This window comes from Pimephales promelas, chromosome 4, assembly GCF_988280905.1.
Source record: "Pimephales promelas chromosome 4, fPimPro1.hap1.1, whole genome shotgun sequence".
Classification (NCBI taxonomy): Eukaryota; Metazoa; Chordata; class Actinopteri; order Cypriniformes; family Leuciscidae; genus Pimephales; species Pimephales promelas.
In genome coordinates, this window is record NC_142772.1 from 5,482,334 (window position 1) to 5,499,111 (window position 16,778).

Sequence of the window (16,778 nt, forward strand, 5' to 3'; positions counted from 1 at the left end):
AAAAGGAGGGGAAGTTATTTAGATTAAAGATGACGAAGGCACATCTATCATTTAATCTATACCGTACCCTCAGTTTGTCTTGCATACTGGCACTTCTCATATGTTGTCGCTATTCTCATCCCCAATTCATCCTCTCATCCATCCTCTCAAGCATATAATGATTTTCGGGTAGCACTTTATTTTTCAGTCCTGTTCCCTGTGTACACACCATGTACTTAATAGTAATTACTGAGTAATAACTAGGTAATAACCCTGAACCTACACCTAAACCTAACCTTAACCCATTTACATTATTACCCAGTACTTTCTTATGTAAGAACACTGTTGTAAGAACAACTGATTTTCTTTTATTTATTTAGTTGTTTTGTTTAATTTCTAACCAAACTATTTAAGTGATTGGAAGCAGCAAATGTTTTCCACATGAAAAGACAAGACATTCTTCATCACAGAGCAATTCTGCTTTGTCAGTATATGTTGAATTTGAGATGAATCAAGCTGGGAGCAGACAGCAAATAAAGGAGCCTAGAGGAACATGCTCGAAATGTGTGGCACCCAGACACACACACACACACTCAACCGCTAAACCGTGTGTTTCTGGAGCTCAGCTTTTCTGCGTCGTCTGCTGGTGTGATACATCTGGATGTTAACCGCACTGCCTATGCATTTAAGAGTGTGGTATGCACACACACACACACACACACACACACACATGTACGTTCTTATACAAACCTAATACTATTTTCTACAACCCCTCACAGAAAAAAAGTTTAGAATTTTTTGTATGTTTATTAAGCTGTTTTCATTTGATTGCTCCCCATAGTCACAAATATCCTAAAGGAATGTGTACAGGATTCCTGATGGAATTTATGGCATGATTTGGAGGCAATCTTAAAGGATCCTAATGGAATTGATTGCAAAAGAATTCCCACATTTCCTACAAAGTAAAAGTCCTGCAGGATTTTTAAATTATTTTCTCTTTGGATATTTAATAATAATATTTATCATATTTCATATCATGTTTTGCTCCTGTACAATTAACCCCCCCCCCCCCCCCCAGAGGTTTTACAGGGTCATTTTATCCTATTATCGTAATTATTGGAAATAATTGGGAGTCCTATTGGGAACTATGTTATAAATATGTCATCTATTTTTTGTTTGAATCCGATGAAGTCTATATACTTCTGGCTATTAAAACTAATTAGGTCAGGCATTCTCAAGCCATCATACATTTTATCTTGACAAACCTTTTCATCAAGTTGTTTTTTTTAATCATCACAAGTCATGGTCAAACTTACTGTACATTCACATTCATGCAGTTAGCATATTATTTTATCGTAACTTACAATAGATGAGCATAATCCGTCACAGAGCTAAAGATATTTGCAGCATACAATGCCATGTTTATTAAAAAGCTAAATTAGAGTAGGAAAAGAAGAGAATTTTATTGATTGATTTATTTTAGGGCTGTCAAACGATTCCAAAATAAAAGTTTGTGTTTACATAATATATGTGGGTGCACTGTGTATAATTATATATATATATATATATATATATATATATATATACACACACATGCTTGTATATATTTAAAAATATTTTCATGTATTGAGAATGAGGAGTCACGTGCCTATTTGGGCGGGGTCTGAGCCGGTCGGCCATGATGGTAGGAGACGCTATCGGTTACCAGGGGCAACGCGTTTAGAACCCATAGACGCGACTAATCATTCCAGAGCTCTTAAATTTTCGCGCATTTATTATTTTGGCAGGACAGAGACGGATCTAAGAATACGAGAAAAAAAGGAAGAAAGTAAAGCAATGCTAAAAGATAAGGCGAAAGAAAAGGGACCTTACAGGAACAACTCACACAAAGTGCAAAACAGCTGTATTTGGAGAAGCACCATCAATATATTTGTTCTTTTGCACTAATAACAGTATCATTATTTTATTATTATTACTTATGTTGTCCATGAAACTAATGTTGTCCAAATAGCCTATATATTTCAGTTCTCAATAAATATTGTTAAGCCATATCAAGTTGTTTCAAAAAAGTAATGAACAAGGCACTCAAACAACACTTTTGCATATGTTCGTTAAGGCACAGCAAACAGTGAAAATCGTATACTAAAGGCATCAGCAAACCCAGCAATCCGGCATCTCCTCGTCAGGTCAGACTCTCCCTGCTGTGTCAATTTCGGTAACCCCAAAAACTTAATTCCATTGTTCCTATGTTTTCCAAATGTATCGTGTGAGTTACTGGAGGAGTTTTTTAACGCAGCAGTTACTTCCAGGCATGGTAAAACAGTGCGGTATTGCGAGAAACTCCTCTACTACCGAGCTAAAAACACACGTAATCAATGCTGTTTTGCCGTGGGAATCCAACCAACATGGCGGAAAGGGGAGGGGCTCTGTAAAATGACGTCAACTCCTCATTCTCAATATACTGTATATAGATTTATATATAATTTATATTATATATAAATATCAATATTTTATATATAAATAATATTTGTTTCTTAAATATATATGCATGTGTATGTATTTATATATATAAAATAATTATACACAGTGCACCCACATATATTATAAACACTAAATTTTATTTTGGATGCGATTAATCGCGATTAATCGTTTGACAGCCCTAATTTATTTGCAAGTGAATTGGTTTTGCTTGTATAGTGGTTAAGTGCTGGCGGAGAAGGTGTGTCTTCTTGAAAGATGTGATTATTTCAGCAGTTCAGGTGGAGGCTGCTGCTCATTCCACTAGAGAGAGCAGAAGGTTTTGGAAAGCAATTTCATTCCTCATACATCATAGTAGCAAAACACTACAAATCAGCAATGAAACCAAATGCACTGTAGCAGAAATGTGTTGAGCTGTTCAACCACTCATCTTTCGTTCTCTGTTTCTCTGTTTTCCACCTTTTCAGGTGAGAGCTACGTTTGTGCCTCCGAGAACTACTACAAGAAAGTGGACTACACCAAAAACGTGAACCCCAACTGGTCGGTCAACGTGAAAGCATCAGCCAGCCAGAAGAACATGCTAGCCAACCGCTCCGCCAGCGAGGCGAGGGAGACCAAGGACTTTGTTCGACCCAAGCTGGTGACGGTGATGAGGAGCGGGGTCAAGCCGAGGAAGGCTGTCCGTGTGCTGCTCAATAAGAAAACGGCACACTCTTTCGAGCAGGTGCTCACTGACATCACAGAGGCCATCAAACTCGAGAGCGGAGCCGTGAAAAGGATCTACACGCTGGATGGCAAACAGGTATGGGAGGAGTACACTTATACAGTTTGAATCCTGGGTTTCTTGCTTCAAGTTTCACATTGCTCATAATTCACCCGGGGTTAACAATTAATACACTCTAAACAATGCTGGGTTGTTTGAACCCATATTTGGGTAAAATATGGACAAAAAATATATGATTTCAAACTCCAACCCAACTTCAACTGTACATTTTTTAATTGCATTTAACATTTGGGTTTGTCCATATTTGACCCAAATTTGGGTTGAAACAACCCAACATTTTTTAGAGTGTATACTCTAAAAGTGCTGGGTTGTTTTAACCCAACTTTGGGTCAAATATGGACAAACCCATACATTGGGTTAAAATGTAATTCAAACAAACAATGTAACCCAAACCCAATGGCTGTGTTTGTCCATATCTGACACAAAGCTGGGTTAAAACAACCCAACAATTTTTAGAGTGTAATAAACAGTGTTGTAGTCGAGAGACCACCTCACTCGAGTCCGAGTCGAGACCGAGACCAGAGAGAGTCGAGTCAGAGTCAAGACCGAGTCCATAGAGAGTCGAGTCCAAGTCGAGTCCAAGACCAGAGATGGTCGAGTCCGAGTCGAGACCGAGACCAGTGAGGGTTTATTACCTAATTTACTTTTATTTACTTAGAGAAATCCTTTTTTTTTTTTACTGAATTTACTTAGAGTTTAAAAAATATGATCAGTTTAGGGTAAAAAACGCCACATAGTAGGTGGTGTTAAAAGTAATTTTATTACAATTTGTCATGCGCAGTTGCGCACTAGAAAATCACCAATCACTGGGCGTGTCAATCAATTCAAAGAAATATTTTATTAACATACATTAATAATCATGACAAATATTTTGAGTTGAACTCGAGTGGACTCGGGAATAAGTCCGAGTCCTAAAAAAAAATTTTTTCGAGTACGAGTCAATTCCGAGTCCAAATGCAGACGAGTCCATGACAAGACCAAGACCATTAAAATATGGTCTCGAGACCGAGTCTCGAGTACTACAACACTGGTAATAAATAATAGTGTAAGAATGAGATGTTAATTTTAACCTTTGAAAATAATACCAGCTGACATGTTTCCCTGTACTGTATGTTTACAGCATTAGCTTTTTCCTTGAGTAAAAATGTACATATAGGCACTACTGTACCTGTTAATTAGCCAAATGAATCAATACTGAATCCTGATCAGAGTCAATCTCAAGCTTTTGAATCAAATCACACCCTCCCTCCACCCCACAACCCCCATCCATAATTCTCACTCCAAGCTAAACTCAACAGTTGGCAGCTGGTCTTCATAAGCTGTCTTTTCACACGGTGCATTCCTATCCTTGGGTTTATGTCCTTTTTTGCATATTTGCAGTGTCAGTGTCGTTGATTGGACGAACTACGCGACCAGTTTACATAAAAGCTCTAGCATTTCACATCCTTGGCGGACGGGGGTCTTTTCTTCACTCCAACTGTTGTGTTTTCGGTCACCATTTAACATTTTTCCCATCAAACACTGAAACTATTGTTAATGTGCAGTGTTTCCGTGACTGTCCAAAACATTTGAATATGAGCCACGTGATTGGTTGTCTGTTACTATGCATCTAAACAACATTCTGACACATCATCTTTTCACACTGTACAAGCTTTTTCCATCGTAATGCGGGCTTAACACTTTAAGAGGTCTCCTGAGAAGGGTTTCATAACCCCGGGTAAAACCTCACTTCTAACTATCAAGTGTGAAACGTTCCTTTACAAAACATTAAATGAAGGGTTAAAGGTGTAGTTCGCTTTTTTTGAAAAAAAAAAATTTGCTGATAATTTACTCACCCCCATGTCATCCAAGATGTCCATGTCTTTCTTTCTTCAGTCGAAAAGAAACTAAGGTTTTTGATGAAAGCATTCCAGGATTTTCTCCATATAATGGACTTCATTGGGAACCAAACGGTTCAAGGTCCAAATGAGAGTTTCAGTGCAGCTTCAAAGGGCTTTAAACGACAACAGATGATGATTAAGGGTCTTATCTAGGACCCTTCGAGTCATGACTCGAAAAAAGATTTGTTCATTTTGATGAACGAGTTTGAACAGGAGAGTCACGAACGCACATCACACAACAGAGCAAGGCGAGCATTGGTGCTTATAAAACTTAAACTTTTTAAATTATTTTTTAAATGACCGATCATTTCGCTAGATAAGACCCTTATTCATCGTCTGAAATCGTTTAAAGCCCTTTGAATCTGCACTGAATCTCTCATTTGGTTCCCACTGAAGTCCATTATATGGAGAAAATCCTGGAATGTTTTCATCAAAAACCTTAATTTCTTTAGACTGAAGAAAGAAAGACGTGGACATCTTGGATGACACGGGGGTGAGTAAATTATCAGCAAAAGTTTTTTAAAAGTGAACTACTCCTTTAAGAATGATGATAACGCGGGGTTAAGCGCAGTGTGTAAAGACGTTCTGAGACAATGTCCAGAATCTAATACGTAATCACAATAGAGACAATGATTCAAAAGCTATACCTGTTGACAAATTTCTTCAGGTTTATCACATCTACTAGTACATATGAGTGTGTTCTGTAGCTATAGTAAGTCTACTATGTGTAGTATGCCATTCCAAATGCGAAACATCAGAGTATGTGAACAGGTACTCTTTGTTTAGTTTGATTAGCCTATATTTATGTTGTTTTTTTTAAATGAATTGCCAGTCATTCATAAAAGTAAACCAATGCAACACATACACACACACTGCAATAATCAAATTCCACTCAGCTAGGTTTTATGTTTCCTGTGGGAGTCTGCGTTGCAGGCCAAATATAATTTAGCCATTCATTCAATCTCACTAATGGAAGGTTTTGGTTCACAGTATAAACCACTGCCTTTACCATCATTAAATTATTGTTCTTTAATGCGTCTTAATGTTTGTGTTCCTGTAAATCATTTTTTTCATTGACTCCTGAAATGTTTCCTGTCAGCACCAGTAGCCAAAAATATTGATTTTCTGCTCCAACTAAAACTCCCCCATCCCCCAAAACCCAGCTAAAACCAGCTTCCAATTGTTTAGCTAGTTTCATCATTTATGTTCATTAGCTAAGCTAGATGGTTAATTAGCTGGACTACCAGTAAGTAGATTAGGTTTCAGTTTTAAAAACCTGGAAAACTCAATTAAAACCAATTTAAGGTACAAACTGTGTTCTGGATGGAAGATGGCTGCTAGTTAGGCTACTAGCCGGTCCAAACTGGTCTGGTTTAGGTGGTGGATCAGCTGGTGGGGACCTGAAACCATTTTAGATCAGCAACAAGCCATGTAAAACCAACGTGATTCATTTTAGCTCCATATGTATGAAACACTATCAGCTAACTGTGCTTTACGTATGCTTGCTTTTTGATTTGGCTCATTGGATCTTTAATCCTTCACGTCTGCTTCACTTTGATATCATCATTAATTGCAGCTGTGACATGCATCTGCAGAGCAGCAGGGACGTGACCCTCTTTTAACCTTTTGCTTTTCCCCTTCCTTGTTCTCCTTTTCTACTGCATCCCTCCTTCATTTTATTAACATTTACATAAGCATGTTCTCTTGCCCCCTTTATCTCACTCTGTCCTTCCTGAGTATCCTTTGTATTTGCTCACTCAAGCAAAACTGCTCCCTAATGAGTTCTTACGAACCGGATTCTGAACTGCAAAATTCAGATAAGATGAAAATCCAGACTTCTACCCACAATTCATAGTAACAAGAGAGGTACATCCCACACAAGACTTGTATTTTTTTTTTGAACTCGAATAACTGGAAGATTGGACTGGATAACAGCAATATGCTGAAGTAGGAAATACATTTTAGCATGAACTGCATGCTGGGAATTACATTTCATTGAATGGTGCTCAAAGGGCATTAGATGGTCAACTTTGGCAACAGAAATCTTAGATTTTTTTGGCATATCCAAATCAAATCCAAATCAAATATCAATTTTGATACTTTTATGTCAAACTGTTCTTGCCTGTCAGTCATATAATGCAGGTCTATGGTCACCACCTCAAAGAGCATGCACAGAGAAGTCCAAATTAAACATGATTTAATGACTCGTAAATGTAAGTACACATTGATGGCATAAGACACGAAACGAGCGGTTTGTGTGAGAAAACGAACAGTATTTATATCCTTGTTACCTCTTGTAACCACAGACACGTCCAAGAGATCTGAAGGCACGGGCACTTCGGTATGCACATTCACTGGTGTAGTTGTGAAAAAAAAAAATGTCTGTTGATATATCGAAATCGTCTTCCATTGCGATTTCCTGTATATCTAAATATGTCTAGATCTTCACAGTGAAAGGTAAAACTGTTTAATTTGGACTTCTCTGTGCATGCTCTTTGAGGTGGACCCCATATACCTCCATTATATGACTGACAGACAAGAACGGTTTGACCTAAAAGTATCAAAATTGAAAAAACTGTGTTCCAAAGAACTCCCTTTAAGGTTAGTTTTTACAAACCTGGTCCAAGCCACATTCAATTGAGGTTTGAAATCTAATATGTGATTTTTAAAAATCAGTAATATATCTGTCGTCTTTATCGTTACAAGCTCCGAAATTTTGAGTTTTCCATTCTCTTCCATCATGCATGTTGCTAACACTTATATCATTAGGCTACTATGGCAACTGATATTAGCAATACTGGATTTATCCGATATCAGGCCTAAATTTTGGATTTGAAAAGCAAAGCGGAAATGTTTGCTCTGTGAACAAAGCATGCGCTCACTGAAGCTTTTGTCACATATTTAGACAAGATGTAACAAAGTAATGTCTGGACTTCTTTAGTTGTAGACTCTTAACAGGTCTTTCTGGTTTATTCATACCATCTTTTTTTAGATGTTGCCCAGACTTATTTCAACTGCTCATCTTTGTTTGATTTAGTACTCTAACTGATTGTGTGTAAAGAAAAGAAACCTATTGAAGCCAGGCCAAGCCATTGTACAATGAGATAGATAATCCAGCATCTGATTATAGTGCAGCATGTCCTTCTCAAATAATAATAATACATATAAAAGTCTCATTTATCATCTTGAAGGCCATTTTGAATTGAAATTCCAGGTGAGGTTTGGAGACCTTGCTGGAAAATCCAATTCATGGCAGGTCATTATTTGTTCCTCTCTGGTTTAGGTTATTAGGTGCCTCTGACTAGCAATACATTCACATTCAATTATTGATTATATGCATAAGCTTTTATCCAATATGACCCATTTCTTTCGTATTTCACTCTTTTTCTGTCACTGCCTCTTCCAAGATTAAATTTTACTTTCATTTGTTTAGACCCAAGACAGTCAAGGCCCCCATTATGAAGTCAAAAGGGAGGGAGGGAAAGAGAAAGTCAGATATTGTTCAAGGTCTCTCATTGCCGTGAGGCATACACATTTCAAACTCTCTCTCTCTCTTTTCCTCTAAGGCTTGTGTCTCTAAAGGGTTTGCCAGCTCTGTGCTGTGCGAGTGTGTTTCCATTGTATTAAGTGATGCACCACACACACACACAACCACACATGCTAACAGATGGAGGTTGTAGGATTAGAGTGTTTTACAGAGTTAAAGCCAAGCTGTTTCTATCCCACCCACTCTTCTTAGATATGGGTAATTGCAGCATTTGCTGTGGTCCCACTGGATCTCTTATGTCTCACACACTTAATCGCTGACAACAGCAATCTCTTAGCTTCCGGCTGAGGTATTCACAGTCCAGGTTTGTTAGGATGTCACCCCTCACAGCCTGTTTATGAATGTCTTTGCATTATGTAGGAAAATGTGAAACCAAGTGCCATTTATTTGAAAGATAACACAAACACGCTATTCGTAATCCAGAAAAATATGTTTTTTTTTGGTTTAATCATAAAACAACAGATATACTGTTGAAAATGAAGACTGCTTATGGTTGTCAAAAGTTAATGGATCATGTTTACAGTTAATGTGGTTTAGAGCCCGACCGATAAATAATTTTGAAAGCCGATACCAATACAAATATTTTTGGGTTTTAAAATCCGATATTCCGATATATCGGCCGATATTTTTTTTATTAAATATCGTTGGATTTCACACACGTGTAAAAGAAAAGCTAACTTTTCTGCACAAGATACAATTGATACTTTTTCTCTATGTCTAAATGTTCACTCCTCGCAAGTATAACTTCATTTTACAATGTAGGGATTGTAACTAGAGATATGCTAGCTATAAATACAGTAATCATTACTTTATTTAGGCAGAAAAATTTTATTGTGGTTTCCAAGCTCATTAATGTTAACGTTAGTGGTCTTCCACTGATGATAGCGGCATTAGCTAGCTTTGTGGTTAGCTAGTCTATGATGAGCCATAATTTAGCAATAGATAGCATCATACTACAAATTGTAAAACATACATTTTCAATATAACAGGCCGAGGAGAGATGATTGAAGCGTGTTTCGTCCATTTTTATTTTATTTTTTAAATATTCATTTATCGGCCATTATAACTGCCGATACCGATATTTTGGAAAATGCCTAATATCGGCCGATATATCGGTATGGCTCTAATATGGTTACTCAGATTATTTGGTTAGTTGCAACTTGCGTTTTTGGCATGAAATGCAAGTTGCAATCGTCTTTTCTTCTATACAGTGGCGTAAATCCAAGAACAAAGTGTGAGCTGTCAGTCAAGCGGACTTAACTTGTGTGATACATCTGGTGTCTTGATCTTCTTGATCATGCTTTCACCAAAATGACTTTTGGTCTAATCAAACATTGGTACCTTGTCAACCATTCTCTGAGATTTGTTTTCATAGTAATGTAATGGGGGACATAATAAAAGTAATGGGGGCATATAACAAGTAAAAAGAAAACTGTGTAAGTGTACAGACCGTTTCATAAGAAGATACTATAAAGACAGGCTCCTGCTGAGTATACACGAAGTGGACTCTTTATAAAGTATCTTCTTATTAAACGGTCTGTACACTTACACAGTTCTCAATGCTTCGTATTGCATGCAGTGACACTCATTATGTTACTGTGTTAGTGTGGGGCTATTTTGAGCCTTGTTAGTGGTATTAACTAGCGATTTCTTTTTACTTATTTTATGCCCCCATTACTAGCGTATACGCTAAACAGTTTTTAGAGATTAAACTCTTTACATTTGATTATCATGAAAACAAATCACAGAGAACGGTTGACTAGGTAAGTTTTACTTTTATTAGACCAAAGGTTCATTTTGCGCCAGAGTTCTCCTTTAATAAGTGGCCTTGTTTGGAGATGATCAACAATATTTGCATATGTTTTGGCTCATCAATGTATAGCTCCTAATTTAATAAAAACATGCTGTGTCCCTATAAAGAATTATGTATGCAAGTGTAATGTACTTTATCTTAATGAAAAAAATACATTCACATCCCTCGCTTTTGCTCATGTGCAAACTACTACCCCATTGGTATGTGTGACATAGTTCACTTAGGGTTAGGTTTAATTCGTGTTAATTAATTAGTGTGACAAACTTCCTTTAGCTTGTCGTTTTGAGAAAACTCTTGCCTTTTTGAGCTTATCAAAATGTGGGTGTGGCGTCTGAAGCTTTTTGGGTTTAAGATTGCGAAGACATGTGAATTTGAAAACTTAAAAAAACAGGAATTGTCCATTTTGATTTCATGATGACTTTAAGCTTTATGGAGCGGCCAGTTACTACCAGACAATTTGCATATCATCATGTGCGTGGTGCTGAATATAAAACAAGATGGAAGGAGGACTAGAAACATGCTGTACAACACATGGACAAGGAGTATCCCGTTTTGCTGCCTCTCAAGCTCATAAACTCGGTGTTCTGTGACGCTGTCTGCAGTGATTTTCATGTGGAGGTCAAAGTGGCGCATGATGCTTGTGTTGAGAGGTGCGTCTCCTCTCTTCTCTCTCAGTATCGGCAGCTGCTATGGCTGGTTGCTAAGCAACCACATCTCTGCACAAAGACGGAGCCCAGCTGGGGTGGACTAGTCTGCCAGTCAGCGCGTCCTTCCGGAGGTGTGATTGTGAATGTGTGAGTGTGTGTGGAGGGGTTATTGAGTTTACTGTATATGCATGTATGCGCTGAAAAGCTTACAGCTCCTTGTTGATTCATATGATCAATAAAAATATTTAAAAAAAATAGAAATATTTTTAAAAATATTTCTAGTATAATTTACTAGATTTTCACCTTTTTTTAAAGGTGTAAAAAAATTCCATGCATGTGCACAACTCAATGCTAGAGTGATAAGGTTGGGTTTGTTGGCAGTCAAAACATCTTTCCTTAGAGACAAGTCTTTGATATTTTCATCCATTTTATAGTTCACGAGCCACACACTTTTAGGTATTGTTCATGTCTGTAGCACAAAACGGTGTTGCTCGCCTTAGCAAACACCCTAATAATTATATACTTATGCACAATGGAATATGATAAAACAGAGGAATTTATTAAAGCATACTTTGATTTTTTTGTGCGTGTTTGAGAATCGGATGTTCACCCGTAATTAGAAAGGGGTGCAATTTTGTTGAACAAATTCTGAAAGAGGCATAATTATTCTCCGTCTGATCACGAAAACTGCACCCCTTCATTCCGGTATCTCCTCAGAATGACGCTGGCAGGGCGAGAGAGACAAAGAGAGACGGGGCCATTTTGTTTCTCTTTCCCTGTATTCGGCTGCAATCTTGTGGTTGTGCACTTCACTATAAATCTTAGTCCTACACTCGACAGTATCACAACTTACAGCTGAGACATGATTAGTGTAGCTCATCATTTCTGTATGAAAGGGGTCATGAACTGCATTTTTCTTTTTTCTTTTCTCTTTCCCGGGGTGCACTTATAACATCAGTAGGATTTTTACTCTGGAACCTTAAAGGTCCCCTGACATGAAATTTTCATTTTCGGAGGTTTTTTAACATTAATATGAGTTCCCCTAGACTGTATTTGGTCCCCTCGTGTCTAGAATTTTCAATCAGTGTAAACCGAGCTTTGGCTATTTTTCTCTTCTCTGCATCAGTCTGCATCTCAGACGCGCTGATCTAGAATCTCCCCCTAAATACGTAATATAGTGTGAAAGGTTACTCCCCTTTCTCTGCTTTGCCCGCCCAGAGACGTACGAACACGCGCAGACGCGTTTCTTTGAGATTTGAGTTTTTCCTCGAGAAATATCATGGCTTGCAAACGAGCGAAGCATGGCAGTTGCTCAGTGTTCGGATGTACAAACGAACACAAAAGTATTGCTTTAAACGACACCAGACGATGAATAAGGGTCTTATCTAACGAAACGATCGGTCATTTAAAAAATAAGTTAAAAAGTTGAAGTTTTATAAGCTCAAATGCTCACCTTGCTCTATTCTTGTGACTCTCCTGTTCGAACTCGTTCATCAAAACGAACGAATCTTTTTTAGAGCCATTTGGTTCACGAACGAAACGAAATGAACGAAATTACTTGAAAAAAGATTTGTTCATTTTGAATAACGAGTTCGAACAGGAGAGTCACAAACGCGCATCACATAACAGCAAGGCGACCATTTGTAACTCCAATTGTGTTTGGCTGAAAAAAGAAAGTCATATACACCTAAGATAGCTTGAGGGTGAGTAAATTATGGGATAAATTTCCAGTTTTTAGGTTGAACTAACCATTTAAAATCAGTGTAATTGAAATTCAATTAATATAATTGATAAAGGATTATAAACATACTTAGTTTGGAAAGAAATATGTGATCTAAATTATTCTAAATCATTAAATGTTACCTTAATGTTTATATATCCTAATGTTATTGATAACACATCTGTCGAGTTGCCAGACATGATTGAATATATTGATGTCCTTCTTAAAGAGACAGAGAAAAAAGAGAAAAAAATACATGCCAGTGGACTACATTTTGGCATACTGTACATGACATTTATATTTTGTGTGTTATATTTTTTATTTTAACCAAATGAGGCAAACTATGTTTTTTAAAAAGATGGCTACCAATGTCCAGCGTGGATTGGTTTCTTTGTCCAGCAGGTTATTTGTATTCCATTCGGTAACTAGTGTGTGCAGTACAAAGCTAAGATATCTCTCTCTACATCAACGCTGTACGCGCAGTTCGGGGAGGGGTGTATGCGCTTACCTCCAGAGGAAGATGGACGTCCGGTATTAAAATTCAGCACAGTCTTTGTACCGCCAGAAACAAAACTACGAAATAACCTTCTTAATATGCGGATGATCTCACTCACAGCCAATCAGGTTCTTTCATTCCCTCACACATGCCCTTATCTGTCTAGCCATTCAAGAGAAGGTTTTTTTTTTTTTTTCCTTTTTCTTTTTCTTTTCTGTTTTGCTGAGTGAGCGGGCTATAGACAGCAAGTAATCACAGAGGATGTTGCTATGGCGACAACAAATCTGCAGGGCGAGTGATGGAACAGCAATTGCTATGACAATAGGAATACGCTGAGTGGGCGCTTTACGTTCAGCTTCACAAAACCCAAACACGTGGTGGTAGAAGAAACCATTTAAATCTGTACCACACACCCTCAGATTACATACTGCAGTGCATTTCTCTACTGTATTTAACGCAAGAGCCCCTGACAGCTACACCCAACCTCCTATGCTCTATATGACTGCTAATAACACACTCAGTTTGACTCCTACATCAGTCAGCTATGAAACAGCTGTCCAGACAGTTGTCATGACGGCAGTGTCATATGGGACTTGTGGGCAGTGTATTATAACATCACTTTTGAGAGTGACCTTGCAGATGACTGGAAGGGAAGAAAAGGGGACAAACATAACAGTGTAGAGCTATAATGTAGTATGTCATGTATTGTGGTTGCTATTTGATGACAAACATTTGGTCTTAAGGCTAAAAGAACAAAGAGAACTCACTCTGCTGCCAATAGTTGCTTTTTAAAGGAGTAGTTCACTTTTAAACTTTTGCTGATAATTTACTCACCCCCATGTCATCCAAGATGTCCATGTCATTCTTTCTTCAGTCGGAAAGAAATTAAGGTTTTTGATGAAAACATTCCAGGATTTTTCTCCATATAATGGACTTCAGTGGGAACCAAACGGTTCAAGTTTCAAATGAGAGTTTCAGTGCAGCTTCAAAGGGCTTTAAACGATACCAGACGATGAATAAGGGTCTTATCTATCAGTCATTTCAAAAATAAATAACAAAGTTTAAGTTTTATAAGCTCAAATGCTCACCTTGCTCTGTTCTGTGATGCACATTCGTGACTCTCCTGTTCGAACTCAAAATGAATGATTGAAGTCAATTCATTCACTTCGTTCGTTGAATGAACCAAATGACTCTGAAAAAGATTTGTTAATTTTGATGAACGAGTTCTAACAGTAGAGTCATAAACGTGCGTCACAGAACAGAGCAATGCGAGCATTTGAGCTTATAAAATTTAAACTTTGTTATTTATTTATTAAATGAGTGATCGTTTCGCTTGATAAGTATACTTTTCTTCCAATTGCGGATTCTGGCTGATTTTTATATTTTTATATTTTCACTTTGATATTTTTAGGTCAAACCGTTCTTGTCTGTCAGTCATATAATGCAGGTCTATGGTCACCACCTCAAAGAGCATGCACAGAGAAGTCCAAATTAAACATGATTCAATGACTCGTAAATGTAAGTACACATTGATAGCCTGAGACACGAAACGAGCGGTTTGTGTGAGAAAACGAACAGTATTTATATCGTTTTTACCTCTTGTAACCACAGCCACGTCCAACTGATCTGAAGGCACGGGCGCTTCGGTCCGCGCAAGCGCCGGAAAGAGCCGGAAGTGATCTTGCGTGGTTGCGAAATAAAAATCAACGTTGTCTGTTGATATATCGAAATCGTCTTACATTGCAATTTCCTGTATATCTAAATATGTTTAGAACTTCACAGTGAAGGATAACACTTCTGAAATCTCTGTGTAAAAAATGAGTGACGTACACGCGCAGACCGAAGCACCCGTGTCTTCAGATCACTTGGACGTGGCTGTTGTTACAAGAGGTAAAAACGATATAAATACTGTTCGTTTTCTCACACAAACCGCTCGTTTCGTGTCTTAGGCCATCAATGTGTACTTACATTTATGAGTCATTAAATCATGTTTAATTTGGACTCTCTGTGCATGCTCTTTGAGGTGGTGACCATAGACCTCCATTATATGACTGACAGACAAGAATGGTTTGACCTAAAAATATCAAAATTGAAAATACTGTGGAAACAAAGACACCTACATCTTGGATGCCCTTGAGGTAAACTAAAACATACCATCATTTCAAAGTGAACTATCCCTTCTTCCTATATTAGCATATTGCTGCTCCGGGAAGCTGTGATAAAAGGTTATTCCAGGTGAATAAGGATACTCGTTTTTACCTGTCTTTTGTTAGAACCAGTTTCTCAGCTGATTTTTGGGGTAGGACAGAGCTTAGCACGTATTGGACTTTATGCTACTGATAAATACTTTTTTATTATAGATTCTAATGTACAGTATATGTGTATATATTGATTGATTGATTTACTTGAGCCAGTAAGTCTACAGAAAATGCAAGTTTTAAATGTGATAAATAACTACTAGTTACTACTTTTTTTGTTCTTCATCTTTACCTAGTCCTTTTTTTCACCTTTTGTCCTCTGTCTGTGTCTCTCTCTCCTCTCTCTCCTTTTTGTCTTATTCTCACCTTCTTTGCCTGTGCTGTGTGTATTGTTTTTTGGCTTTGGCATGAGCACGCTTTGCATGTTCTGCTGCTCGCTCACACACACCTTTCTGGGTTTTTGGGTTAGCCATTACGTCCTCTTTATTGTTCTCTTTTAAGTGAGAGCCGACATTAATTAATGTGATTACTTGGGGCGATACCACATCTGAGCGTTTAAAAATCATTTATCGTTCACGTCCTTTGCTAAATGAATAGCAGCATAAATGCAAGCGCAGACAGTCACCGCCCATCCCCAAAACAAACAGAGCTCCCAGAGGAGGGACGAGGGCTGTGTCTTCATTTTTTGTTCTTTTGTTTTGGCTATGTACAGCACATGCCTTTGATATTTTACAAGGTATTTGCGAAACCGTCCTTAAACTAGTGTGATGATCACTTGACTCAGTTTCTTAATGAACCTCATTTACTCTTATTAAATCTACACGCCTCTATTTTTGTAAATGAACAGAATTACATTTCAGACTTATCAGTAATCTGAATAGCTAAATTATAGGATGATATGATCTGCCATTATGAGCCAGCATAATAATTGACTATTACAGATAGGTAATTGACTATTATCGACACAATTTTATTTTGCACGATATTTACACAAAATATGCATTATCACTTGGCTGAGTACTTTGAAAAAGTCACACTTCTGTTACTCGGCCAAGTACTTAAAGTGTGATTATCAGCTTCATCTGAAAATAGCTGAATATAGCAGTCTGGCAGTATTAAAGCACTGAATCACTTATATGGTATGAAGCATTCACTTTGTATATGAATGTGTCATTGATTTGTCTTTCTAACCATTTATTTGCAGTAATAAAGCATACAACCTTCCAAACACATCGT

The 16,778-nt window shown here is 37.6% G+C and overlaps 1 protein-coding gene across 1 annotated transcript in view; it reads left to right on the forward strand.

The window, feature by feature from the left end:
• Positions 1 to 16,778, forward strand: part of LOC120472027 (neuronal migration protein doublecortin) — a 93,091-nt gene that overhangs the window by 58,265 nt on the left and 18,048 nt on the right. Inside the window, exon 3 of the mRNA XM_039662016.2 lies at positions 2,925 to 3,259. Coding sequence (XP_039517950.1) covers positions 2,925 to 3,259 — 335 coding nt within the window. The remainder of the gene's footprint in view (positions 1 to 2,924; positions 3,260 to 16,778) is intronic.